Below are 27,268 nucleotides of genomic sequence, written 5' to 3' on the forward strand. Positions count from 1 at the left end.
CTACCAGTAACTGGGGTAATGCTTACTGAGTGGATTCACTATTGGGACACTATATGCACAAACTAAACACTCTCAACTCTGTTGTGCCAGGTACTATTTCTAGGCCCATTTTACAGATGGAGAAACTGGGGCATAAAGCTGATTGCCCAAAGGCACACAGATAATGATGGACAGAATTTGGCAGTCCTGACAGCATTGGAAGAACCACACAGCAGTGATGGGAGCAAGGGGAACAGATGGTGACTAGTGTCCAGCGTTACTGAGATGAAAACGTGTCTTTAAGTGGTCAGGTCAGAGCTGACCATTAAGCTTTCTCTGTGCCTAGGCACAGATTCTGTTGACCTTCCTCAAATTCTTTCCCCCCCCAACCAGGGAGTTGCCAGGCCTAAACTATAAACCAACTCTCAAAGACATGAACAGGTCTTTAGGGGTTTCCCTGTAGCTCCTGAGGACTCCCCTTTCCCAAGACATTCAGTGGAAGCCCAAGACAATTCGGTGGCTGTTCTAAAATCAGATCTGTGATCGTTTTGCCCTGATGTACTTGAGTGTCAACTCGGTGGTCCTTGTGAAGTCTTCCAAGTCAGAGATGGTCAGGTCATTCAGGATTTGACTTATTTTTCCCAGAAGGATTTGGATCTTCCAAGATGTTGGGTAGGGGTCTATCTCCAGGACAGTTTTCTTCCTCATGGCTTTTAGTACTTTCGAGTTTATAAACTGTGGGATGCATAGAAGGTGGAGTGAGAACCCTTCACTGGAGGCCACACTTCCACCCAGGGCTTGGATCCCTTGTGGTGATGACTAATGTCCCTGGAACCTTCACCTTCAAAGGCAGATTTGATTCCTCAGTCTTGCCACCTGCAGCTTCCTTGCTGGGTCCCAAATGCCTGCCTCACCTGTGCCTGTGGTCACATTGACCATGGTGATGTGGGCTGACACACGGCTCACCTGTCAAACTAGAGAGGAGCCAACCCTTGTGGCTGGTGTGGCCTGCCTTCCACATGCTGGGGTCTCTGGTACTCAGCTTCTCATCCATGGTTTCCCTAACCCAGGACTGAGCTAAGCCCTTTCCAGGGCTGGGTGACTTTGGGGTATATACTAGCAAGACCCACTTCAATCTTGGACTTCCTAGAAGTATATCTGGATTTTGTTAAGAAGAAGCCTTGCCTTAATGGGGCCACCTGACTGTCAACATCTGCCTTGGTTTGTAGGAAGCTCTGGAGGAGAAAATTATAAAGGATGATGCCAATGTGTTCTGTTGCTATGAGATTTTTCAGCTTATGGAAAGTCTACATGCATAGTCTAATAACAACCTGTGTCCCTCTGACAGAAGCTCATAGGCTAGGACAATGGACAAGTATCACTCAGGACGTGAAGAGATGGGTGTGGAAGGGCACATTCTGCCCAGGGTCCCCTGACTGCTAGCGTGGGCTAACCCTGAGGTCACTGCAGCCCAGCTCTCTCTCCTTCCTTGCACTCTGACTAGTCACATTTGTGCTGACTTGTTTCATCGGCACCCCTTCTCTGGCCCAGCTTTCATCAGGTGCCCTGTCTCCCCAGGCCTGTCAGGCCTCCCTCCCACTCTGCCTGTGTCAACCCTTCCTGGGCACAGTCTTCCTTTCTTGGTTCTTTCTCTTTCCTCAGAGAAACCCACCATCATTCTAAGGACAGTGCCCTATCCAGAGTGAGCTACCCATTCTGCAACTTGGGAGTGACAGAGTGTGACTAAATGACTTGGAACAGTAGTACTGCCCTCTCCTTTATGAGAACAGTTGCTCAGTAAATCCAGGGGTAGATGAAAATGTCAGGACACCATTAATTCAGCCTGAAAAATGACATCTTTCCTAGGAAGGGAACACAAGATGACCAGTTGCTGATGCCTACTTGGAACTTCTTGAATTTTAGCACTCAAACTCCCATGTTCTAGAAATTCCTTGGTCTGGGCAAACTGGGGCAGCTAGACACCTACCACATTCCTGTCTCACTCTATAGATCATATTTTCTCTTCTTTTCTCTCTCTCTCTCTCTCTCTCTCTCTCTCTCTCTCATCTTTTTGAGACGTGGTCTTTCTGTAGCCCCAGCTGGCCTGGAACTTGCTATGTAGACCAGGCTGGCCTTGAACTCACAGAGATCTGCCTGCCTCTGCCTCCCAAGTGCTGGGATTAAAGGCGTGCACCACCACTCCTGGCCGTAGATCATATTTTCACAGTTTAATTTAGCTAGAGTTCTGCCACCTCAAATTAAGGAATGCCTGGAGCTACCAGAGCTGGGAGTGGTAAGAAAGGACCCTCATCTGAGCCTCTGGAGGGTGGTATTTCACTAACACTTTGATTTCATTCTAGGAGCCCCTGGAACTGTAGAGTAAACTTCTTTCAAGCTTCCTAGTTGGTGAAACTTGTTATGACAGCTCTAGAAATGTTCACCTTAGTGTGACTCTCCTGCCCAGCCTGAGAAGAGCACATCAAGCTTTGGAGCAGTCATTTTTTTGGGGGGAAGGATATAAATGCATTTGAGGAGCATCTGGCCTTGACTTCTGACAGGGCTGCTGTGATAAAGTGAGCCAATGAGTGCTGACATCTTGGGTCTCTGGTTCATAGGATGCTTTTGAGAATATTAATTTCCCTGGTGCTCAGTCTTGTGGCTCTGGGATGTTACATGAGTGCATGTGTCTATGGCTAAGCACTAAGTAAAGTTAGGTGAGATGGTTAATCTTGATTGCCGTCTTGATTAAACTGAGAATTGCTTAAGAGACTAGTAAAACACGCCTCTGTGTGTATCTGTGATGTGTTTTTAGATATGAATTCATCCCTTGACAGATTCAAAATATAATGGCATTATTATTGGAGGATGCTGAAAAGTAGGAGGTGTGACCTAGCTGGAGGAAGTAGGTCACTGGAGTGTCCTTGGGGCTATATATTTTCCCTGATCTCTTCTCATATTCCCTTTCTCTGCTTCCTGGCCACTGTAATGTGATCTACTCTGCTCCAGCACACACCCTCCCTCTGTAGTGGACTGATACCTATGAAGCTGTGAGAAAAATAAATCTTTCCCCATTTTAAATTGTTCTGTCAGGTATTTTGGTCACAGCAAATGCAAAAGTAACTAATGCAGAATCTGGTAGCCTTGTTTTATTAGGGATAGGCCTGATTCAGAGCATGACCTGAGGCCTGTGTTAAGGACTAGGTTAATCCCTCAAGAGCCTGGGTGTAGGTAGGCATCCCACCCAGAGGGTATTAGAAGGAGTGAAGATTTTTACCTTGAATTTGGTGCCCAGGTTTAAGTGAACCTGCCTTTGTTTTGGGGGTAAGAAGCTGAAGATGACCTTGTCCTGGCTTCTTATTTGGATCTGGATGTACTTGTTGAGTTTCAAGGTGAGACACTTGATAGGGGGTGCATGGACATGGAGGTTCAGATTCCACCAGTTCCAGGCTTTTTGGTGTTTGTCTTTGGGGAAGTAGTAGCCCAATATTTTGCTCAGATTCACCCTGGGAGAAGAAGGTGTGTCAGGCACTGCAGTGCTAGGGCCTGGAGTATAGCCCTCCTGTGTCAGACCCCCAGTTCCCTCTCCCCTTCCCTTTTCCTCTTGGGTCTACAAGGTCTTGAGTTGGAGAGGCTCCATCAAGGAAGGCCTGCCCAAGACTAGACTGCCTTCAGACCCTTCTTCGCCTCACACAGCACAGCACCACCCTCTTACAGTCTCTCTTGTTCCTATGTTTTCCTGTTCCTCCGGCTTTGCTATGTTGATCTTCATGTCAAATTCCTCCACCCTATGGGATCTGGCTGATATTTGTGTATTCTGAAGGTCTTAGCTTAAATGCCACCTTCTTCAAGGGGCCCCTCCTTGTTCTTCTAGGACTCTCTATGTCCACTGGCAATAGTTTTCTTTCACATGTGTGTGCTAGGGCACATGCATGCAGATCATCCATAGGAGTGGTGGTCAGTATTGGATAACATAGTGCGTTCAGTGACTTTATAGACCCAAACTGCCATGAATAGTAAATATGACTCCCCAAAGGTAGGGGACTTGTCTGGGGGTGCTCTGATGAACTTCCACCACCCAGTCCTGTCCCAGCACCCAAATGAATGGGTGTCCAGACCATGGAGGCTGGGTGAGCTTCTCCTTCACTCACCCCTATACTCCTTTTTTGGCCTTTCATCCCCACCACATCCTATGACCCTGACTTTTGCTTTTCCAGTCCTAGTAGGGCTATCCCTTGAATCTGTACCATGTCCCTGGAGAATGGGATGGGGGTTGGAATGATGTGGAGGGAGACCTGAATTAATCAGAGGGTGGCCTGAAATACTTAGAAACCCATCAGATCACTGCCAAGGAACATCCTGTATTTGGCCCAAGGGAGAGAGGCCTGTGCCTGATAGGACTGCCCTACTACTTAAAAGGAGGGCTTCTGACTACTCTCTAATCCTGTATCAATCAATTGCTTCCCACTGTCCGTAAAGCAGATTCTTATGCCCCGTTTTATTCATAGGGTTGTATAAGGATTAAATGTTTAGACATAGAAATTATCTTAGAAAATACTAAAATTTCCTTATTACCAGAGGCAGACAGGAAGGTAGAGAGGAATCCTCTTCAGACCTCAGCTAGCGTTTTAATCTTTGAAGTGGTTCCAATCAAGAGTTCTCATATGGAGGTTAGTGTTAGACCTTGCTTAGGTGCCCAACTTGGGGGCGAGGCCCCCAAAGAGATAGATCCTAGGAGACCCAGAGATGGGAAGAATTTGCAGGTTTTGCCCTGGGACATGAAGACCCTGATTATGGGGCAGGTAGACTTCCCATTGAGGGCCCCAAGCTCCTTGTGGTATAGGAGCTCTAGGTCTGGTGGGAGCCTGGGAATGAGGAGGGTCCGGGTCTGGGTCTCAGCTTCCACATGCCCTGCCAAAAGCAGCTCTGCCTTCTTGCTTTCCTGCAGAAATGAGCATGAAAATGATCCTGGAAGTATTCACTTCTCTAAACAGCCAGCCTTGCCTGTGCGGAGACATCAGGGAGCTCACTGGCCGTGAAGCCTGTGACTGAGGCTTCCACAGAAGGCTGTGCTGGGAGGATGGACTTTAAATCACTGGCCATTGCTGTTCCTCAGGACAGGACACCTGGGCCATCTCTTCACAAAGTCAAGGCTTTTCCAGAATCCAAGGAAAGGTATGAGGTTTTGGCATATCTGGCCCAACTCCTGACCTGGATGGAGGACTGAAGTCCCCTCCCTGTGGATATTTTTTGAGACAGGGTCTTCTTGGAGCCCCAGCTGGCCTGTAACTCTCTATGTAGACCAGGTTGGCTTTGATTTCATAGAGATCTGTCTCTGCCTCTTAAGTGCTGGGATTAAAGGTATATACCACTGTACCTTCCTGTGGATTTCAGTGAGAGGATGTCTTCAATCTTTATGGCCCTGTGAGGGCTCTGAAGCCCAGGAAGATAGGGCAGTGGTAAAGGATTTCTATAGCTTTAAAGGCAGGGTGGAGGAACCGTGGCCTGGTGTTCAAACCTGGCTGAACCACAGAATCACCTGGAATACATTTAAAGAATGCACATTTCAGGGTTAGAGAGATGGCTCGGCAGTTAAGAACACTGGCTGCTCTTGCAGAGGACTCAGGTTTGGTTATCAGTACCTACAAGGCAGCTAACAACCCTCAGTAACTTCAGTTCCAGGAGATCTGATACCCCCTTCTGACCTCCACAGGCATTGCATGGTATGGGTGTACTTACATACATGCAGGCAATACACTCATACACATTAAATAAAATATTTTGAAAAGAATGCATATTTCGAGCCAGACATGGTGTTACACACCTTTAATCCCAGTACTCAGGAGGCAGAGGTAGGCAGATCTTTGTGAGATCAAGGCCAGCCTGGTCTCCAGAGCGAGTTCAGGTCAGCTGGCCAAAAGAAAAATAGAAGTCATATTTCCAGGCCCTACCCCAGACCTATACAGCAAAGTCTTGAGGATGAGATCAGCCCACAATCCCTCTGGGACCATCTCCCTGTTCTTTGGGAGCTGAAAGGCCTTGAGATTGTAACCTTTATTTGATCCTTTTTAAAACTTACATTTTATTTTAGGCAGAGTCAAAATGTCCCAGACCCCCTGTATATAATTTTATTTTAGACTCAGGGCAAGTGATTATCACCCTCTAAGTTCAACTTTCTTCATCAATACAATGACCAGTTCTTGGATTTCTTCAAGTTCTCTTCTGGCTCAAAAGTGGTGTCATTAGAGAGAAGGGACCCCACTGCATGTCACCTGATAAGATTTGTGACAACATAGTTTCTTTCCCAAAGGCCCTGTGCTTCCTATGCCCAGGCCCTGACTGTGGGGATGACATTTTCTATGCACATGACCCTCGAAGGAGAACAGATATTATCTAGAAAAAAAAAAGACAACCAGGAAATGGTGTTTGAGGGGCTCATAGTGGAGAAAATAGTTCTGGGAACTAAGGCCTTGAGAGGGGAGAAGTTTCCATGAAAGTGTAAGTTGAACTAAGATAATATGTGTCCCATACCACATCCACTTCAGCATGGAAGGAAAGCATTGCTCACCCCCAGGGGGGGCCGAGAAATGGTTTGAAGTGGATGAATTACCTTGAACTGGAAAGATGAAGTTTCCACTACTACCAGAACTGGGAACTTAAGAATTAGGAGGTACTTTTTTGACACTGGATTCTGTATGTACTATGTCTGCAAAGCTTCACACCAAGGCCCGGGGAATAAAGGGGCCCAGGGTTTTCTAAGGTAATCCTTACAAGGTTCAACTCTGGAGAGGTGTGTAGAGGTAAAGTCAGCAGCCTGTGGTCAGAGTTCACAACTGCTTTTACCCCTAGGGAGGCTGTGCCTCTTCTCCAAGGGCAGGGCCTATACTAGTACCCTTTTCCTGTTTCAACATGAGCACATTGAGAGACAGGGAGGGAGACTGGAATAAGACTTCCACCATACACCTTCTCCTTGACCCAGGAGTTAAGGACTCAAGACTCAAGCTTACCAGATCGCTCCACCTTCATCATAGAAGGTGGCATGGCCAGAGTTGTTGACGAGGCCCCGGATCTTTTTCTTGATACTGTCTTCCAGAACAATGTATGTGACCTTTGAAACTTCTGTGCAGGAGATGAGCATAGCCAGGTTCCCTGATGGATAGCTGGGAGTTTATTAAGGCACAAGCAGTACCTCGGGACACCCCACCTCTAAGGAAAGGCTAGGGCTTGCAGGGGACACAGTCCTCAGTCAAACTCCACAACCCAGCCCCAAATCACAAACATTTTATGTGTCAATATGATCATCCCTTTGCCCAAGTGGATATTGTATTTGGCCGGTCCCATTAGGAAAACAAATTTGGAAGATATTCCTACTTGGGTAGAGAATTAATTTGCCATCACCTTGATGCACCTGGGAAGAAAAGATAAGGCTATGAAAAGCAGGCAGGTGCCAGCTGTCCTTCAGAGAATGGCAAGGTCACTAAGTGCTCTACTTCTGCATCTACCTGCCTGTGACTCCTACCAACTTACCTGGAGCTCTCAGGGCTTGAGTTTATCTGTTCCTATGAGGAGGGGGCTGAACTGGATCGAAGGTGTGTGCGTGCGTGCGTGTGTGTGTGTGTGTGTGTGTGTGTGTGTGTGTGCGCGCGCGCGCACTGGTAGATTTTAAACTATCATTTCAGTCACCCCAATGCTTACTGGCTATATTATTTGCCTAAGGTTGTGATAACAAAGCTCCACAGACTAGATGGACCAATACTACAGAAATATATTCTCATCATGGCCAAGGCTTCATGTGTGAAATGAAGGCATGGGCATGGGCAGGGTTGGTTATTTCTGGAAGGTGTGAGGAAGGCTCTCCCCTTTCTCCCTTTAGTGTTTGGTGATAGGTAGTCATCCCTGACATTTCTTGGCTTGTCACACTTCTCTCTGGTCTCTGCCTCTACGTCTATGTGGTGGTCTGTGTCCTTCCATGAGTTCCTATAAGGACATGGGTCAGACTGGGGTAGGGCCATACCATACTCATACCCTACTCCAGCATGCCCTCATCTTAATTTGGCTAATTACATCTCTAAAGATGCTATTTCTAGATAAGGCCTGTTACAATCTAGATACCCATTTCCTCTGTTCATAGGAATCTGGCCTCATTGAATGGCTTTCTCTTCTACACATAGGGCTAAGAGATGGAGGGGTGCTGAGCACCCCAGGCCTTGTCTAGAGACCAGAAGATCCACTATGGTGAACAACGCTACATTCCTATTCTCTTCCACTTTGTCGTAAACAAAGTCATCCCTAGCCCATGAACACGTCCAGTTGATTTCCTTCTTAGTGCAAACTGTTTCTATTTGTCTCTGGACACACAGCAGGAGTCTACGGCTCAGATCCCTTACAGCTAAGTAGGGTCATGTACTTGCTCTCATTGATGAAATTTAAAATATCTTTATTTATTATTTTTATTTTATGGGTATGAGTGTGTGGCCTGCATGTATGTAAGTGCACCCATGTTATGCACTGCCTGCAAGAGGTCAGAAGAGGGCATTGGATCCCCTGGAACTGGAGTTGCAGATGGTTGTTACAGCCGTGTGGGTGCTGGGAAGAGCAGCCAGTGCTCTTAACCGCTGAGTCATCTCTCCAGCCCCATTCACAGAATTTAAATATGATCCCAGCTTCATTTTCTGTCCAGGCAATTGGATACAAAGAACTCTGAGATGATGAAGACCTCTGATGAAAGGACCAGGTCTCTGAGATGCATCTTGGAAGAAAAACACTTAAAAGAGCTACAAGACTGGAGTAGATGTAATGTGAGCAAGAAATATGTGTCTGTTAAGCCACTTAGTTTGGGGCGAGTACTTATTTCAGTAGCTCATGAGCACTGTTCTGATGCCTTTGTGTCCTTTAGAGAATGACTTTATGCTATTAGCTGATGCTGTGGTGTGGGCTGAAAGAAAAGACTGTGGTAGGGCCATCCCCTACTCACCCTACTCCAGCGTGCCCTCTTGAATTTCCCTTACAAGTCCACATGTATGATTCCCCAGGGGATGGCACGAGTGGGAGCTTTAGGAGGTAGGGGTTTAGTTGAATGAAGTGGGTCCTTGGGCACATGACCTTTAGGTTATATTGGGACCTCAGCCATTTCCTTACCCCTTTTCTGCTTCTTGCCTACCATGGGGGACCAATTGCTCAGCCACATACTTCCCACTGTAACATTCTGTTTTATGACCGGCCTGGAGCCACAGGGTCAAGCAATCAGGGACTGAAATGTCTGAAATCATGAGCCAAAAAACCTTCTCTTTTTTCAAAGCCAATGATCTCAGGAATTTTGTGATAGTGGTAGGAAACTGGCTAACCCAGTTGGGTACTCAAGCTGAGTCCCTGTCCCTGTCTTCCTTGCTCAGAGATGTCTCGTGGAGAGGACGCGTGGTCTTTGTACTTGTGCACTCTGCCTTAGCTGTCCATCCCCCAGGAATGCCTATGACACACTCCTTACTTCATATAAATTTATGCCGAAGTGGCGCTTGGCCCAACAGCCTTTCCCAATTGCCATCTAGACACTGGAACAACTTTTCTTTCAGCCTAACAACAGGAGAGTCCCTTACCTTGCTTTCCCCTGGTGGGACTCCCCGAGAGTAGCTGACATAGCATCCAATGGTATTTTTGTGTACCGGTTTCTCTTTGAGTGGAATTTAAGCTCACAGAGCAGGGGTTCTGTGTTGTGTACTCCAGTCTCTCTAGCAAGTAGGGCAAATGTATGCTCTTAGCACATGGTCACTAAAGGTGGAAAGTCTATCTCATCATTTAGATCCCCATTCAGATACCTCATGTTTGAGCTTCAGTGCTGATTACTAGCTCATATTCAATGAATTCATTTCAAGATCAGTTTCTGCTCATGCCTTTTATGGTAGTGGTCCTGATCAATGTGCTATGTAAGGCTTTAAAAATATGCTTCATAACCGGGCATGCTGGCGCGTACCTGTAATCCCAGCATTCAGGAGACAGAGGAAGGCAGATCTCTGTGAGATCAAGGCTAACCTGGTCTACAGAGTGAGTTCCAAACCAGCTGGGGATACAGGGAGACCCTGTCTCAAAAAATGCTTCATGTTTTAGAGCAGGCCAAAGTAAAACTGATTGGAAATATGGGAAATTCCCATATACTCCCATCACCAAGCCCCAGCCTGTCCACCAGTATCTTTCTAAGAGTGATTCGTACTGGCACACCACTGTCACTCCAAATCCATAATTCACACTAGGGCTCATCTTGGAGTTGTTCCTTCTGTGGGCTTGGACAAATATACAATGATGTGCCCATCACTATGGTGTCATACTGAACAGCTTCACTGCCTTGAAATCCTGTTCTGCCTACTCCCCGATTCTCCTTAGCCCCTGGCAACTCCTCACCCTTTTATGGTCTCCATCGTCTGCCACCTTTCCAGAAGGTCAGATAGTTGGATCTTATGGCATGTTTTCGTTTCACATTGCCTTCTTCTTTCACTTAGTAAGATGAAGTCGGTTGCCGCCATGTCTCTTCATGGCTTGACAGCTTACATCTTCTTTTCGTGTCCTTGCCCTGCCCTCCCCTTCCTGCTTTTCTTCCTCCTTTCCTCACGTCGTCCCTCCCTCTTTCCTTTCCTCCCTCTTTCTTTCTCTGCTTTTTCTATCTTATCCTCCCTTTTCTCTCCTCCTTCTCTCCCCCTTTGTCACTCTTTACCTCCCACCTCTTTCTTTCTGACAGGTGGTAACGCAGGCTGTTGGTGTGTGACCCAGGCTGACCTCTCACTCATGCTCTTCCTGCCTCAGCCTCTGCAGTGTTGGAATTAGGGACATGTACCATGCCAGAATTGATTGCTCATTTCTTTTTAGTATTAAATAGCATTCCACTTTACTAATGTACTAGTTTATTCACTGTGTAATTAATTTTCTAAAATACTGATTTTAATCTAGTAGCAAGGAACCTACATAGTATACTATGTAGTTACTTTATTCCATTTCCCCACATCCAATTGCCTAATACAGGTTCTGCAGGGAGAAGATTCTCAACCAGTCCTACCAAAACCCTAGTTAGTGTTCCAACAACCTATGTAGGCAGCTGTCTTGACATACTGAGTATGCTTTTCTTGTGTCTACTTCATGTCTTTGGCCTCTCCAGCTCTCTGATGGCGTATGCTCACCTGACCCCAAACAAAGCCTGTTCCCAGGAAGTGCACCAGCACACCAGCATCGTTACCTTCATCTTCTCCTGTGTCCATTCTGCATCTAGGTCCAGTTTTTTCTGAAAATGAGCAGGACTGGCAGAACTATGCTTTTTTTTCTCTTTTTCTGGTTCAGGCTCCAAGGGCTGCTTCCACACTGACACATGATAGGTGAAGGTGATCTCTGTTGGCTTCTGACCTGCCATTCAATAGGTACATGACAACTGCATTCAATACAATGACTACATCAATTATGATGCTGGTAGGGAAGTTGAAGGAAGCTGGGTTCTAACTCTCAGGGTACCCAGGGTTTGGGGCATCAGCCACTTTCCAGGTAAAAGAGGCCACCAGGGAGCAGGAGGAGCAAGACAGAAAGGTGGGACTGAAATCTCAGCTATCTGTGCCTCTTTCCATTTATTCACTCAACATGTATCACGAAGGGCCTAATGTGTACCACAGAGCTAGAGGATGAACACAGTGGTGAAGACTGCCTTGGTGGAGAGACAAGGACTGACTAGGTAGTATGCCAACTCTAGAGCAAAGAGCAGGGCACTCAGCCAAAGACATGGCTGCTACACGAAAACAGGCTAAAGCAAGGGGTTGACAGAAAAAGGACTGTACCTTAAACATGTTATTGTAACTTAAAATATAAATGTCTGCTAACATGTCATTTAAGATGTAGGGAAAAGTTTTTCTTTTGATGTCTGATGACTGGAGCTCTGTGATCATTTTTGATCAACCTACAAGGATGTCATGGAGCCCAGACTGGCTTTAACCTTCTAATCTTCCTTAGTGCTAGGATTATAGGCATGGGCCCCAACTCCCAGTTTTTTGGGTGCTAGGGTTCAAACCCAAGACTTAGTGCATGCTAGGCAAGTACTCTACGCAACTGGGCCTTATTCCCAGTGCGATATTTGTTTCTTAATATCTTCAATTTTGGCAGTTTCTAAATAGGCTGAATATGGAATAAGATTACTTAAAAATATTCTACGAAGGCCGGGAGTGGTGGTGCATGCCTTTAATCCCAGCACTCAGGAGGCAGAGGCAGGCAGATCTTTGAGAGTTTGAGGCCAGCCTGGTCTCCATAGCAAATCCAGGCCAGCTAGGGCTACAGGGAGACCCTGTCTCAAGAAGACCAAAAAAAAAAAATTCTACACAATCTCCATTTTTTTTCTATTTTGGGATTACATTTAGCTCAAAGCAGGTTAAAAAATTATTTTCTTATTGTGCTTCTGAAAGAGTATTCAGCTTGGTTTTCATAGCAACACATTTCTATGTTAATCTTTTTTGTCCATTTTTATAACAATAGAACTGGAAGGACAAACTCCTTTCCCATGCCTATTGGTAAGTTTAACATGCTACTGGGAGTTGTAGGGACTAAAACCATGCTAAGGAGTCTTGCTGTCTGTGGTATCACCCAATATGCTCTGGGTTGGAGAGGGGCTGAGGATACCGGCTCACCTGGCACCTGGGTCAGGGTAAGTCAGTGAAATGAGCCCTGGGTATACAACCATTGGGGCTGGCACAGGCTGCCATGAGAGCTCACAGAAGAAACTGAACAAGGCTTTGAAGCCAAAGTGACTTCTGTGAGAAGGTAAGTCTGTAATGCGCTGTGTGGTTGAAGGCTGGAGTGGGAACCAGTTAGTGGAGACAGATACTCTGAGAGAGTATCTGTCTCTAGCAGGTGGTGCTAGACCATCATGTGATCATTATTTTGTATTCAATAAGCATCTATTTTGTAGCTATGTGCCAAGAACTATTCTTGCTATTAGAGGTGCTACAATCACTGCTGTTTCAGGAGAAATGGATGCTATTGCATTTTATAATAAATATGTAATATGCCACCTGGTTATGAGTGCTGTGAAGAATGACTAAAAAGAGCAAGGAGGATGGAAATTGATATGTGTGCATGAGAGAGAGAGAGAGAGAGAGAGAGAGAGAGAGAGAGTACACACACTGCTTTATAAAGGGTAGCAAAGGAAAATGATTCTGAGAAGTTAACATTGAAGCAGAGCCCTGACTGAAGTGAGGGAGTGAGTGACAGAGTGTCGGAGATGGGAATATCCTGGGCAGGATCATCAGCAAACACTGAGGTTCTACAGCAGGGGATGCTTGACTCAGTTAGGGACTAGTACAACAAAGCCAGTGTCTGGAGAGGCAAAATTGAGAAGCTTGTAAGCTGTATGAGGAAGGGGGCTGGGGGTGGGTGGTGTCCAGTGAAGATTTTTAGAAAGAATGTGCTGAAACATTGTGAAGAAAGGACTGAGAGACAGAAGATAGGAGTCAGGGAGACTAGAATTTTAAGGAAAAGATGAAGGCACCTGCGCCCCAGATTCCATAAAATGGGTTAACTATTGCCTGCAATTGTAACCACCTATGGAATTACAAAACATGCGGGCAGAGTGCCTGCCATTGAGCAGAAGGTCAGTGTATTGATGTCTTTCTCAAAAAAAAAAAAAAAAAAAAAGGCTTTGCATTTTGATTAGGGATGTAGCTCAGTGGGAAAGTGCTTGCCTAGCATTCCTGTTTGAGTCCCAGTACCACAAGAAAAAAGAATTTTGCCCATAGTGTTATTCTTTAACAGTTAGATTGGGCCTCACACTATGAGGGAATGGGGGCACTGGGGTGGGAACCAGAGGCTATAGCTATAGCCTGGTTTGAGGAGAAAGAATACTTGGATTGGTTTGATGTTTCCCATGGGTTTTGTGTAAGGGACTAAATCCCTAATAAGCAAACAGGGTCACCAATGAATAATAAAAATGGAACACTACCTGCTTCATCTTGGTCTGAGACAAAGGCCTGGGGGCTCCCCCTCTGGCTAGCAGGTTTCTTTTCAATTAGTCCAGACTAGTCTAGGTAACATCCAGGCTGGACCTGGCAGCTCAGAACTGTAACCTATGGGCTGTCTCTTCTTTAAGCTGACCAATCCAAAATGAGGGAAGGGAGACCTGCCCCCTACTAGCAAAAACACTTAAAACTCCCAAGCCCTCCTGGGGTCTTTGGATTTTTTTGGTTTCTAAATCCTTTCTTCACTTGTAGAGAGCCTTTTCTTCCTGGGTGGGTGTGTATGGATGTCATTCTTTATCTTTCAGTAAAGCCTATTTGCCTGTTGTTCCCTATGGTGTCTGAGATTTTTCCTGCCTTTTAATTCTTTAATTGGTGGAGGAAACGAACCCAATTATAGCCCTTAGACTGATAACAGATTGCAACAACTGTCATTTCTATGCTGGTCAGATCTAGTAACCTGAAAGGGTCCATGTTTTGGTTTTTAGTTTCTTGGTAAAGTAGCCTGATGATTTAGCCCATGACCCAAGCTGTGTAACATTCCAACCACAAAGCTGGTCACCTCCACGATGGGCAAACCTTAGCAGCTGGGACCTGAATGCCTTCATTTTCTTGGCAAAGGTTTTTTCTTTTCTTTTCTTTTTTTTTCCCCCTTTCCTCAATTTTGTCATAATGTTACTGCACTGGTTAGTTTGAACTATCAAATTGACAAAACCTAGAATCGCTTGGGAAGAGAGTCTCAGTGAAGAGTCACCCAGATCAGGTTGGCTTTTAGGCATGTCTGGGGGGATTGTCTTGATTGTGGGTGGATATGGGAAGCCCCAGCCCATTGTGGGCAGCATCATTCCCTGGTTTTGGATCCTGGACTGTTTAAGAGTAGAGAGGACTAACCAAGAAGGCAGCATGGGGGATTTGTTTCTCTCTGACCTTGACTATGGGATGTCATGTGACCAGTTGCTTCACGGTTCTGCTTCTGTAACTTTCCCAAAATGATGGGCTGTAACTTGGAATTTTGAGCCAAATAAATCCTTTCTTCCCCAAGTTGCTTTTTATAGGATATTTCATCACAGGAGCAGAACTGAAACTAAGACCATTTTCTTCCTGGAATCCTTAGACCCAAACTAGGGGTAGACCCCATCCTGTGTGTGCCCATACCACCCTTTGCCCATGATAGGGCTTCACTATTCTGTACACAATTCCTTACTTTCTTGTCTTCTCTCACCTCTCCCAAAATAAGCCCAGTGAGGTCCTAGACTGTGCCTGTCTTTCTTGATACTCTGTCCCCTGTATCTAGGGCAGAACTAGTCCAGTAGGTACATAAGTGAACAGATATTTCTGCCTCCTTTATGGTGCATGCTGCTATAATAGATTTTAGACATGAGACCAGACATGGGTGGAGATTGGTAGATGGTACTAACCTTCACGTTTTTTCAGAGCCCATAAAATTGTTTCTTTGTATCTTTCAAAATTTTTCTTCAACCTGAAAAGAACACGAACCATTTGTAAAAAGCAAGAATCCATGTTTGCAAATCATGGTACACAGTGTGGTGGGACTAGATTCTGTGGAGGCTTACAGTGTGGAAAGTTGGATTGGTGGTTCTGTTGTCTGATGCAGATTCCTTTTTGGTCAGTGCTCAAGAGTAAAGGCATGGCATGTGACACATCCACTCAGTGCTTTTCACACAGTCTCTAATTGATCTTCATCATGGGTACTTGGACTGACCCCAAACCTTTCAAAATGAATTCAGTGAGGGTCATCTTGTGGCCAGGGGCCAAGTGGAAGTATGACTGGATGAGTTAAGCTCCTGTAGCCTGACTTTCTATGGCTTACCTGAATCCCCAAGAGGGTTACATCCGGAAATAGCTTGGAAAAGCAGTATTGTCCATGAACTGGACAGAGCTATTTGAAACACCTTTGCATTTGGTAGGAAATTTTCAAGCAGGCTCACTCAACATGACTTACCTTGAAAGCCACACCAGGTCCCATTTTTTACAGTGAGCAAGTCCTTTACCTGCTTTCATGCCAATATACAAAGCAAGTCACCTGGCATTTCAATGACTCCAACTGTTTTATTCCCAAACAAGGGTGGTCTCCGGGGTAACTGCATTTCCTGGTTCTCAGATGAGAGCCCCTTTGAAAGGGAGGGCATCAGAAAGAGTCAGCATCTCACGATTAATTAGATCTGAGGGGCCTTTTGCCAAGACAGGCTTTATGTTTTCAGTTCAGATTCCTTCTGAATCCAGACCGACTCGAAGAAGCAAATACTGTTGCTGGAGAGGACTGCACTACTTTATCTAACAAAAAGCAGTGGATGGCTATCTATATATATTTATATACAAGAAGTAGTAATGATTTAGCATGAATGTTTGTGGTCATTTGAATCAAATGTTATTTACTTTACTTGAAAGCACTCTAAATGAAATTGGAGAAGTCACATGTTCTATTTCCACCCAAGAAAAGTAGGGACCAAGGAGTGGCAGTGGGTGAAGGTAGAGGTGTATTTTTTTGAATGAAAGCAAGATTTCAAGTACTTACAGGAGTTAAACTCCAATAAAAGGATTCAGCTAGAGGCACCTAAAGCCATCTAGATGTTCCTCTCTTGGCTTTTGCTCACTTTTGCAAGTAAGTGGAATCCCTACCAGGTAGTCCCTCAGGGGCAGAAGCTGTGTGACATATGCTCCTATATCCCCAGAGCCTAGCCTAATGCACAACAGATGCCCAGGAAGTAGTTGTTAAGTGTGACTGGGTGGGAGTGAGCTTCTGTTATAGAGTAATAGGAAGAAAGGGGAGGAGAAATCACCCAGACAGTCAAATGACTGACCCAGGTCTTACGTGCCGTTTGCTTCTGTTGATCTGAAAGCTTGGGGGTTCTTTATTGTGGATGCTTAGGCTGAGCCATTCTTACTCAGTGCAAGACCATCATTGTCTTCAGGATAAGGCTCTTGTCAATAGTGAAAAGCCCCAGCTGCCATTGTTCCAGGGCACACTGACATTGAAACACTGTCCAGGTAGAAGCCCCCTCCTCCAATAAAAGCAGTCCATTCGAACGCTTCTGTGCGACAGTCGCTCTCCACTGTCCTGCCCATTACAAAACTACCACAGGTGTCTAATAAACTCTCTACTTCCTCTGTCTTGGTGAATTTTTTTTTTTTTTTGTAAATTGTCCTAGTTTTCTTCTCCATTGCTGTGACAAAACACGCTGACCAATGCCAACTTGAGGAGGAAAGGGTTTATTTATCTTACATCTCCAGGTCACAGTTCATCAGGGAGCCTAAGGTAGGAACTCAGGGCAGGAACCTGGAAGCAGGAGCTGGAGCACAGGCCATGGAGGAACACTGCTTACTGACTTGCTCTCCTGGCCCCTCCCTGCTCAGCCTGTTTTCTTATGCAACACAGGCCCACCTGGCCAGGGGTGGCACCACCCACAGTGGACCGGGCCCTCCCACATTACTCAACAATCAAGAAGGTGCCCCATGGACATGGCCACAGGCCAGTCCGATGAACGCAATTCCCCAATTGAGGCTCCCTTAACCCAGGTGTGTCAAGTTGACACTAAAACTATCCAGCACATAATTTTTTTAATTGAAATTTTGTGTATTTCATACAGAACATCTTAATCATATTTATACCCCCTTCCCCACTGGTACTTCCCATAGCCCGCCTCCCCAATGGAATTCATACATTCTGTCATTTGTGTTAAGGCCTGCCCAATCAAGTTAGTGTCTCCAGACATCCATCAGTGCAAGTTCATCTACTGAGGTCTATCAGAGAGCACCCCTCCTTTAAGAAGATCAGCTCTTCCTCATCCAGCAGTAATCAGCTTCCAATAGTTCTTTAGCTAAGATTGGGGCCTACTGCCCATTTCCACAGTTCTGTGCTGAGTTTTTGTCTGAGTTTTCATGGGTCTTGTGCGTGCTGACACCATTGCTGTAGGTTCATATGAGCAAGGTCCCATTTCTCCCTTAGTAACACCTGTCTTCTACTATTCTTCTCTCTCAGGCTCCTTCTTTTCCTTTACCTCCTTGGTTCCTTTCCATTTTCCTGGCTCCTGCAGTTATATCAGGACACATACTCACATATAAGGATTTGGAGCCAGGGTCCACAAATGAGGGAGAACATATGTTGTTTGTTTTTCTGAGTCTGTGTTCCTTCACTTAGTATAACAGCTTCTAGTTTCATCCATTTACCTGAACATTTCATGATTTTGTCTTTACTACTGAGTAAATGTGTAAATGTACAACATCTTATTTTTTAAAAATATTTTATTATTTTTATGTTATGTGTATTAGTGTATTGCCTTCATGTGTATAAGGGCACCCGTGTAATGCAATGACCAGAGTCAGAAAAGGACCTTGTATTCCCCTGGAACTGGAGTTATATATGGTTCTTAGCCACCATGTGGGTGCTGGAGATTGAACCCGGGTCCTCTGCAAGAGCAGCTGATGCTCTTAACTGCTGAGCTAGTTCTCCATTCCCATGTATTATATTTTCGTTATCCACTCATTAGTTGAGAGACACTTTTAGGTTGCTTCCATTTCTTGCACTGTTGGGGGGGGATTCGGGTGCTCTGTCTGAATTCTTTTGCATCACCTGTGGGTCTCCTGCCTCTCACCACTGTTCTGGTATTTATATTTCACTCTTGGGAGCTCTTTGTGTTTTGTTCTGAACTACTCCCTTCTTTTCTGGAGAGACTTGGAGCTCTGTTGCTTGTGAGCCCACAGCAAAATTGCTGGTGGTCTATCTGGTATCGTCTTGGTGAATGTCTGAACTCACCCCCGATTATCTAGGATGCCCTATCCTCATAGCCTATGCCAGAATCACAGCTGGAGAGTGTGCCATAGATCCATCACCCTCCCCACCCTGCTCTCCAGGTTTCTGATGGTGGCTAAGGGGACATCCAGCTCCTATGCTGACAGCATGTCCTGCATCACAGGCTGGATATTCAAATGGAATTCTGGAATATTCACAACCTGAGGCATGGCCAGCTGGAAAAACATGGTGCCCACAACAGGTGTGTATTAAACTTATTTTCTACTCTGTGGCCTGGAGCTTTCATCATGACCCTCAAGTCACTGAAGCTCATAACTCTATGAAGTATGTAGGACGCTAGGGAGCTCACTGGTAGATGCCAAGGATCTTGATGTCCCCTTGATTCTCCTTTATTATTAATTAATTAATTTATTGTGTGTGTGCGCATGTGTGTATGTGCCCACTTGTGCATTCCACAGCACATATGTAGAAGTCAGAGGACAACTTGCAGGAGCTGGTTCTTTCCTTCCAACATGTTGGTCCTGGGGATTGAACTCAGGTTTTCAGGCTTCAAGGCGAGTGCTTTTACCTGGTAAGCCATTTTTTCTGGCCCCTTGACTCTCTTTTAAACTGGGTCTGAGACTTGCTCCCTAAACCTTTGTATAAGTTCATGGTTCTTCTGGGACTTTTCTTGCCCTGCGTCTCCACCGTTTGTCACTCCTTGCCTTTCTTCCCGACTCATAACCGCCCCCCCCCCCCCCCAAAAAAAATTCTTGTGGATCTTCGTCTGACAGCTGGATCATTGCGTCTATCTGACTCTTGGTTGTTACCCATGCCCTTGTGTCTGGCCTGGGTCTGTTTCCTGACTCAGGGGTCTGGCTTGAGCCTAGTTCTGTTCTCATCCCCACTGGCAGTATTTACCCTTTGTTGCCATCTCTGGTCTCCCAGAACCCACTGACCAGGCCCCCGCCCCTGCCTTCAGTTACTCACAAGATTCCCAGCTTCTTTCTCTTTTCACCCTCCAACAGTTTATTCAGAGAGATGTCCAAGCCTTCTTCTAATTCATTGCGAGTAGTTATCTCATTGAGAATCTCCCTAAACACGGACTGATAGGAGTTGGGAACAGACTATAAAAAGACCAAAGAATTAAATATGCAAGAAATTGGAGATTAATGATCTGTTAGTTAACCACTTTTCTGGCTCTAGTTGTGCCAGATGACATTTTAGTATATTATTACAAAAATATATACTATGTGTGTGTGAGGGTATAGAATGACAGAGAAAGAATTCTTTTAAAGAATCTTTCAGGGTCAGAAAGATGACTAAGCAGGTAAAAGTGGGAGCTGCTCAAGCCTGATGACCTGTGTTTGATCCCTGACACCCACATAAAATAGGGGATGTGGTGGCACACATCTGTAATCCCAGCACTCCTATGATGAGATGGGAGGAAGAGACAAGAGAATGACCCAGACAGTTGGCCTGAAGTACACAGAGCAACAACAAAACAAACAAGAGAGACGCTGCTTCAGTGAGGTGGAGGACAAGAACCAAGTCCTGCAAGTTGTGCTGACTGATACACACATGTGTGTCCTTGAGCAATAGGGTGGTACAGAGGCTAGAAGAAAAGGAGTTCTCCAACTCTGTACTGTACCTCACCATGTGGACCTAGGGCAGCATTGCTTGTGCCCTGAGTCTCATAAGCTATTTCATAACCGATTTTCATGAGTCACTGGCCTCTACACCCTAACCATAGGGGCTCAGTTTCAGTTGATAGCAATTAGATGGCAAACAAGAGATGGTATCACCCCTTTTAATCATGTTATTTTTTCTGGATTCCATCGCACTCACTAAAACTGTTCTTGCTGATAGCCAAATTCTCTCAGGCCCATGTAGGAAAACCAATGTACTCTGGGCTTGCTTCTGGGGAAGGAGGGTATTGTCTGCCTGCTGTAAGAAAATAACACTGTATAATCCTCTTTATTTTCAAGACTAATATATGGTAAAGATTCTGTCATGGTTGAATTGTGTCTCCTCCTCCATCCATTCACACATTCACATTCTAATTCCCAATATCTTAGAGTCTAGACTGTGACCTTGTTTGGAGACAGGGCCTTCACAGAAATAATCAAGTTAAAAAGAAGCTATTGAAGTAGTGGGCCTTTAGATCAATTACTTTCAACATTGCCGGGGCAAAATAACCTAACAAAAGCAACTTAAGGAAGGGTTGTTTTGTCTCACAGTTTGAAGATGCAGTGGCAAGATGGTGCGGCAGCTGGTCACAGTGCATTCACAGTTGGAGAAAAGAGAGGGATAAACACTGCTGTTCAGTCCCCTTTCTCCTTTCAGTTCAATCCAGGACCCCAACCTACAGAATGGTGTCACTCACTCTTAGGGTGGGGAAATCACTCACAGACATGCTCAGAGGTTTGTCTTCTAGGTGATTCTAGATCCTGTCAAGTTGATCAACATTAACCACCTCAGCCTTCATCCTTATAAAAGTTGATATTGGATACTGAGGAAAAGACATAGAGAGAAGATGAAGTGACATGGGAGAAGATGCCATCTACAAGCCCAAGAGAGAGGCCCAGCCAGATCCTTGCCTCAGAGCCCTTGGGATGGACGAAGATCCTGAACACCTGGATTATGGACTTCTAGCCTCCAGAGCTGTAAGTCAATACACTGTGGTTCTTCATGCCACTCGGATCACAGTGCTTTGTGACAGGACCCCCTAGTAAACTGATATTCCGTATCACAATACTCAGCCAAGAATTCTCTCCTAGTTCTAGACAGACTGTTTTTGGGTTTTCAACTGGACTTCATATCGATATCTTACAGCTGCTTAACACTCAGTGTGTCCCAAATGGAACTTTCTGGCTTATTCTGCAAGTGTGTCGTCTCCTTTTCCCCTTCCCAGTCTGCTGAGTTATCACTATGTCCTGTGTTATGGCAGATGTGTCCCTAAGCGTCACTGTTCATCCGTTCTGCTCTTGTGGAATTACTCTCTTTGTCCTCAGTTTCTCTGCTGTAATTTACCATCTGCAAAGCCACAGAGTAACTTTTAAAAGTGCAAAACTGATTCTGTCAGTTGTAGAGTAACTTGCTATTGCTGGGGACTTTACCTTATCTCGTATGTCATATTGTTTTTCCTCAAATAATCCCAGTTATGCTTTTTAAAAGATTCCTTATATAGCTAAAGAAAAACACCAGTGAATTATAAAGTATTTTTGAGAATGAAAAGACCTTTAATAAACATGAACCAATACTCAGTAGCTGTAAGAGAAAAATATTGATCAACAAGACTATATACAAATGAAAAATGACCAGGCCACAGGGAATACTGCGAAGGAATTTGCAACACAAAACTGAAGAAAACTTTACAACACAGGTATCAGAAAAAGTACTAGGTTCTTTCATATGTAAAAACTTTTCTTACAAATCAGGAGGATAAGGAACTAACACAATGGAAGAGTGGCTAAAAAACGTAAGCTGGCCATTCCCAGAGAGACACACATCTGTCATAATGCAGTCTGAATGCAGCAGACAACAGTGACACATCACGTCTACCCTGCCAGATGAGTCCCTGTGACCACTCTCATGGGTGACAGTGTGATGGAGGGACATTCTCATGACCCCTTGGGAAAAGGGAAGCAGCACAACTTGTTTGGAGGGAAACTTGCCAATACTTTTTTGGTTACAGGGTCTCATTACATAGCCCAGGCTGACTCAAACTCACCATCCTCTTGCTTCAGCCTCCCAAGTGTTGGGATTATAGGTATAGGCCATCACATAGCTGTCAATATATTTTGCATTAAGGATACAGATTCTCCCCCCGATATATACATACACATACATATTCATATATACATGTTGGAAAAAATATCCAGTGATAGAGTACTAGCTAAATTAAGGTATAAGATATATCTGTCTGAAGTCCTCTAGTGATAGAGCCCTGAGATGGTGACATGCTTGTGATGGGAGCTACCCTGTTCAGCCTGCTTGTCCCAAGGAATGCTCTGGAAGACTGCAAGGTGTGCCCTGCTCTTCTGAGCCTCATGCAGCTACACAGAAGCTGTGAGTGCCACCTGTCCTACTGTTTGGAGGTGGGGGCCGAAAATCTTCCCCTACACTTACGTCTCTGAAGTCCTCTTCCCGCTTTCCACCAGCCTCATTCATTATGATGTCCCCAAAGGACCCTTGAGAAAAGTCTTCTGAGGCTTTCAGTTTTGGAAGGCACATTTGGAGGAGAAACCCCAAAAAGAAAAGAAAAAGATTTATGACAGTAACCTCATCACATCAATAAAAATACAGATGTCATCAATGAGACAAATTCATCAAATTACCGGATTACCTAACGTCGGGGGAGGGTAATAATAAAACTGGAATGGTATAGGTCACTTTTCAGGTGCTGACTTGTGGGTGTGTTCTGGTAGCTGGTGAATATCAGCTTGATTGACAAGGTGATGTTTCAGTGAAGAAGGCAGAGAGCAGGCAGATGTTTGGGGGTTAGGAGGTGTAAAGGTCCCTCTGTGAAAGTGGAGAGGCGTGTTTAGACAAGGCAGCAAACTGCAAGGGCAGTGGATATCTGGGGTGAAGCATAAAGGATCAGAAGGCAGAGAAGACACGGGAGTCGGGGACAGGGGCCAGTTGTCAGAGAACTGCTAGACTACAGGGAGGACTTTAGAGTAGATTCTCAGGGGAGACTTATTCTGAGTACGATTTTTATCTCAGAAATTTCAAGAACTCTCTCACTCTCCCACCAGTTTTGTCAAATGTGCTGATTTCTAAAAGCGCCCACAGCTCATTATTACTAATCAAAACAGAAGAGAAGATTTCCCCAGGCCAAAGAGCGACTACCAGAAATAATGCACGTGTTTTGTACCCCAGGGTCAGCCCCAGCCTGATGACTCAGGGTTAAGAGAAAGGGTTTCAAGTCTCCAGGGGGAGAGGGGTGCAAATTGAATTGTGGAATTGATAATTATAACACGAGCCTCTATCCCCACTCCTGGGAAGGTGTGGTTCTTAAGGTAGACTTAGAGGACATGGCTCTGGCTTCATAATTGGGTCTCCAGGGACATGACAATGGCCTGTTGCCTCAGCTTCAGGATAACACCAACTCCTTCAAACTGGGGCAGCCAGAGAGCCCAGGGCTGGCTTAACTTATTTAATTCTGGGCATTTAATATTCCTCTGGGGTCTGGAAGGGGGTGTTCTTTGTGATCCTCACATGTTAAACTTTGCACTGCTTCCCTTTGGAGATTGTAGTAAAGGCCCTGACTTGCTCATACTCCTGGCAGGATGGAGACTTACTAGGTGCCTTCTGTCTGCCCACCTAAGCACAGCCTTGGTTTGCCCCTGGCAAACTTGTGGTGGCTGAGAACTCACAGGTGGCCATTCTTTTCCCTCACTTCCCACAGGGGCATGCATGCCACCACCACTGGGGCCCTTGACACAGCAAGGACAACAGCACTTCAGTGTGATTCTAAAGATACTGCATGTTCCTGTGGTACTTTGGAAGATCACTTAGGAAAACCCAGCAAGAACCTGTGGGAGTTCAAGCAAGCCCTCAGGAGGCCCTTGTGGGTGGCATCAGAGAGGAGAAATGAATGAATGGGCAGGAGCCTGAGAGACCGAGAGGCGGGTGGGGAGGGTGAGATGCTCTGCTCAGTGAGGTCACTACCTTGCATAGCTGCCAGAGGTGATGCATGAGGCCATCACCCATGACTGCTTATTTGAACAGGCTTTACAGAATAATGAAGAATTAATTGAAGGAGAAAGTGTGTGTTTATTGCTAGAAGGAGGTGAACTTGGCATCCCTGAATGCTAAACAGCAGGTGCTCAGCAGCACTGGATTCAGTGTGATAATTAAGCATATTAGCATCACTGCGCTTCATCCATCCAGTGTCAGGTGGAGCACTGTCAACAAGCAGCAGCAAATAGGCTGAATAAGGAAAAGCTTTACTTCTAGTTAGCGGTTCCTTTAGGGGTTTCCTGTGGCCTCTGCTTCTGTTCTGATGAGATTATCAGCCCTGTGGAAGGTGTAGACTCGGGGTATGTCAGGTCAGATGCCAGCAGTGGACCTATCTCATAAGACTCCTGCCACTTCTGATGTCACTTTTCCCTCTCTTTGATTTTTCTTTGTCTTAGTGCCTCTCTGCTAAGGCTTTTCTTGATGGCTTTTCTTGACGGAATTGCACATTCTGAATTCAAGATGGATGTTTAAGCCGTGTATATTTTCCACAGAGTTGATATAAAAATTTCTAGATTACAAAGATGAAGATCTTTGCTTGGTCAAAGTTTAGTCACCCCTGAGGCTTCTCCTTGGCACCATCTGTGCATTTCTTTGTAAAAGCTGATTTCAGCAAGCGCCCTGCTGAGTAAGTTTAGCAGGAGTTCCTCATCTTGAGATCTGATCACCTCAATACCTGAGCAGGTTCCTCACTGGGTCAGATGTCTATCAGGCTGGGTGTCTGATCACTCTGGACTGCCTTCAGCAAGAATCCCCTTTACCCCCTCAGTCATATGCCATCCACTCACCCTTCCCTGCTCTTTAGATGTGTATCCACTTGTCAAGGCTGTGTTTGTAATTGAACCCCATCTCTCTCACTACATAAATCCCATTGCCAAGATACTGCATTCCCTATTCTTATTGCAATGGTCTCTGATAAAGTTGGTCTGGCTGTGTCACTAAATAAGCTTTTGTTTGACGACAGATGAAGAGAGGGAGAAAAAAAATCAGTAAGTGACCAGACCAGGGCCAGCTCTAAGCAATGGGCAACCCTACCCCAATGATCAAAGAATAGCTAGATGAAACTTAGACCTGTTTTTACCCCTCCATTCTTTTTGTGGGGAATTCCTTGTTAGCCTAGGTAGGAGAGGCCAAGGCCAGGCCAGGCTGGCCACTGGGACTCAAATTCACAAGCTGTTAGAAAGTCTGGCTATGAAAACTGTCATCTATGGATCATCAAAAGCAGCCGAGAGTTCATTAGAAAGCCAGTATCTCCTGGATGTAGCCACTTGGAATCTACATTCAAAGAGGATCTCAGGGGACTGTGTTGCTAGGCACATTAACATTTGACCAGCAATTCTCTAAAACACAGATGGAAGTGGAATAAAATGGAGAAAATTATATTTAACAGGTACCTTTCTGGGGTTGCAGACAGGTGGCAGGATGCAAGGTAGTCAAGAGTTTGGAAGGGTTTGTTAGATAAGTCATGGGTGAGTGTGGGCATTCAATCAATGTGTGTGTATACTTAAGATCTGACATTCCCCACCCCTTACTTAAAGCGTAGTCCCTAAATTCTTTTCTGGTGAAGATGGGTCTGGGTCACTAATCATGTTCTGTGAAGTGGTGCGGTACAAGTTGGGATTCTGACACCATAAGGATTCTCTCTTGTCTTTCCCTCTCATAGGATTTAACTGAGCCCTCCTCAACAAACACCTAATAAAGCATAAAGGGTTCCAAGTGTAGGAATGCCAAGCTTTTTTCTACCTAGGTGGCACTGGATGAGTCTAGGGAGTAAGGGTCACACATCCCTGGAAAGCCCTATTCTTCTGACCTCAGGACCCAGCAACAACTCGACTCTCTTTAAATGTGGGAGTCCCTGAACCAGGACTTTGAATATGGAGACAGAATTCTGGCTGTCCCAGGTAGGTCATACTGTCTCCCTCTGGAGACTCTATTTTCTCCTCCTTCTTCAGGAGGTTTTGGGGTTCTGTGTCAGCATGTCCCCAGATCCTCTCCAGAACTTGGTATAAGCCAGAGTAGCAAGGGGGCCATCACCTGGGACACAGTCCTAGTCCAGGATGCTCTAGGGATCTCTAAATAATAGATTAAGTTAGACTCTTACAATCATCTTCTTCTTTTTCTGTTTCACTGGCCTCAAATGCTGAAAAGAATAGGAGACATGATTATTACCAGCATGGTGTGGTATAAAGAACTGTCATAGACCCTTTAGTCCCCAAGGGATTTAAAAATCACCTCTTAAGTAGCTGGGGATGGGAGAGGATGACATAGGGTAAGATCACGTTTGGGGAAAAGAGGCTTTCCTGGCCCGTTAGCAATATGGGGCCTGTGAGCATATCCTCCCTAAGTGTCGATCCCTTCCTCTTGTTCCTATTGCTTCTTTCCCATTAGGAGTCTGAGAGCATTTTGTCCATCTCAATATACTGCTTAGTTCACAGCAGGAGTATAATAAATGTCACTGGATGAACCACACATGGATAATTCATTCTCTTCTTACTGGCCTCCAGTCATAGGATTTTTTTTTTTTTAAATGCTTGTGCACTTGACTCTGATTCAGTGTCTTTCCTGAAAGTTGAGTCTTGACACTAAGTTCCTGGGATGATGTCTTGACCACGGGTCTTGATTAAGGTGGCCCCAGTCTAGTATGGCCAAAAGAGATCTTGCCTTAGCTAGAGTCAAGCTAATGGTGTGCTCCTTACTTTTTTTGCGGCCAGATTAACTACTATGGGTCATTTAAAATCATCATAAATGATACCTCCTTCCGATTCAGACTTCTTAGACACTAATATCGAGGAGTCTTGATCTAGTCTCATTTTGGATCTTAAGGGTTTTC

The 27,268-nt window shown here is 45.2% G+C and overlaps 1 protein-coding gene across 1 annotated transcript; it reads right to left on the reverse strand.

Annotated features, from left to right (window-relative positions):
- Positions 1-510: 510 nt before the first annotated feature.
- On the reverse strand, positions 511-27,268 carry Erich6b (glutamate rich 6B; the record flags this gene model as incomplete). Its single annotated transcript, XM_008827781.2, has 10 exons — positions 511-714; positions 3,254-3,482; positions 6,984-7,136; positions 7,299-7,384; positions 11,195-11,358; positions 15,362-15,423; positions 19,684-19,820; positions 22,825-22,907; positions 26,540-26,578; positions 27,191-27,268. Coding segments are annotated over 10 exons (1,235 nt in total), but the record flags the coding sequence as incomplete, so codon positions are not given.

Source organism: Nannospalax galili, unplaced genomic scaffold (assembly GCF_000622305.1).
Source record: "Nannospalax galili isolate Female #2095 unplaced genomic scaffold, S.galili_v1.0 scaffold430, whole genome shotgun sequence".
Classification (NCBI taxonomy): Eukaryota; Metazoa; Chordata; class Mammalia; order Rodentia; family Spalacidae; genus Nannospalax; species Nannospalax galili.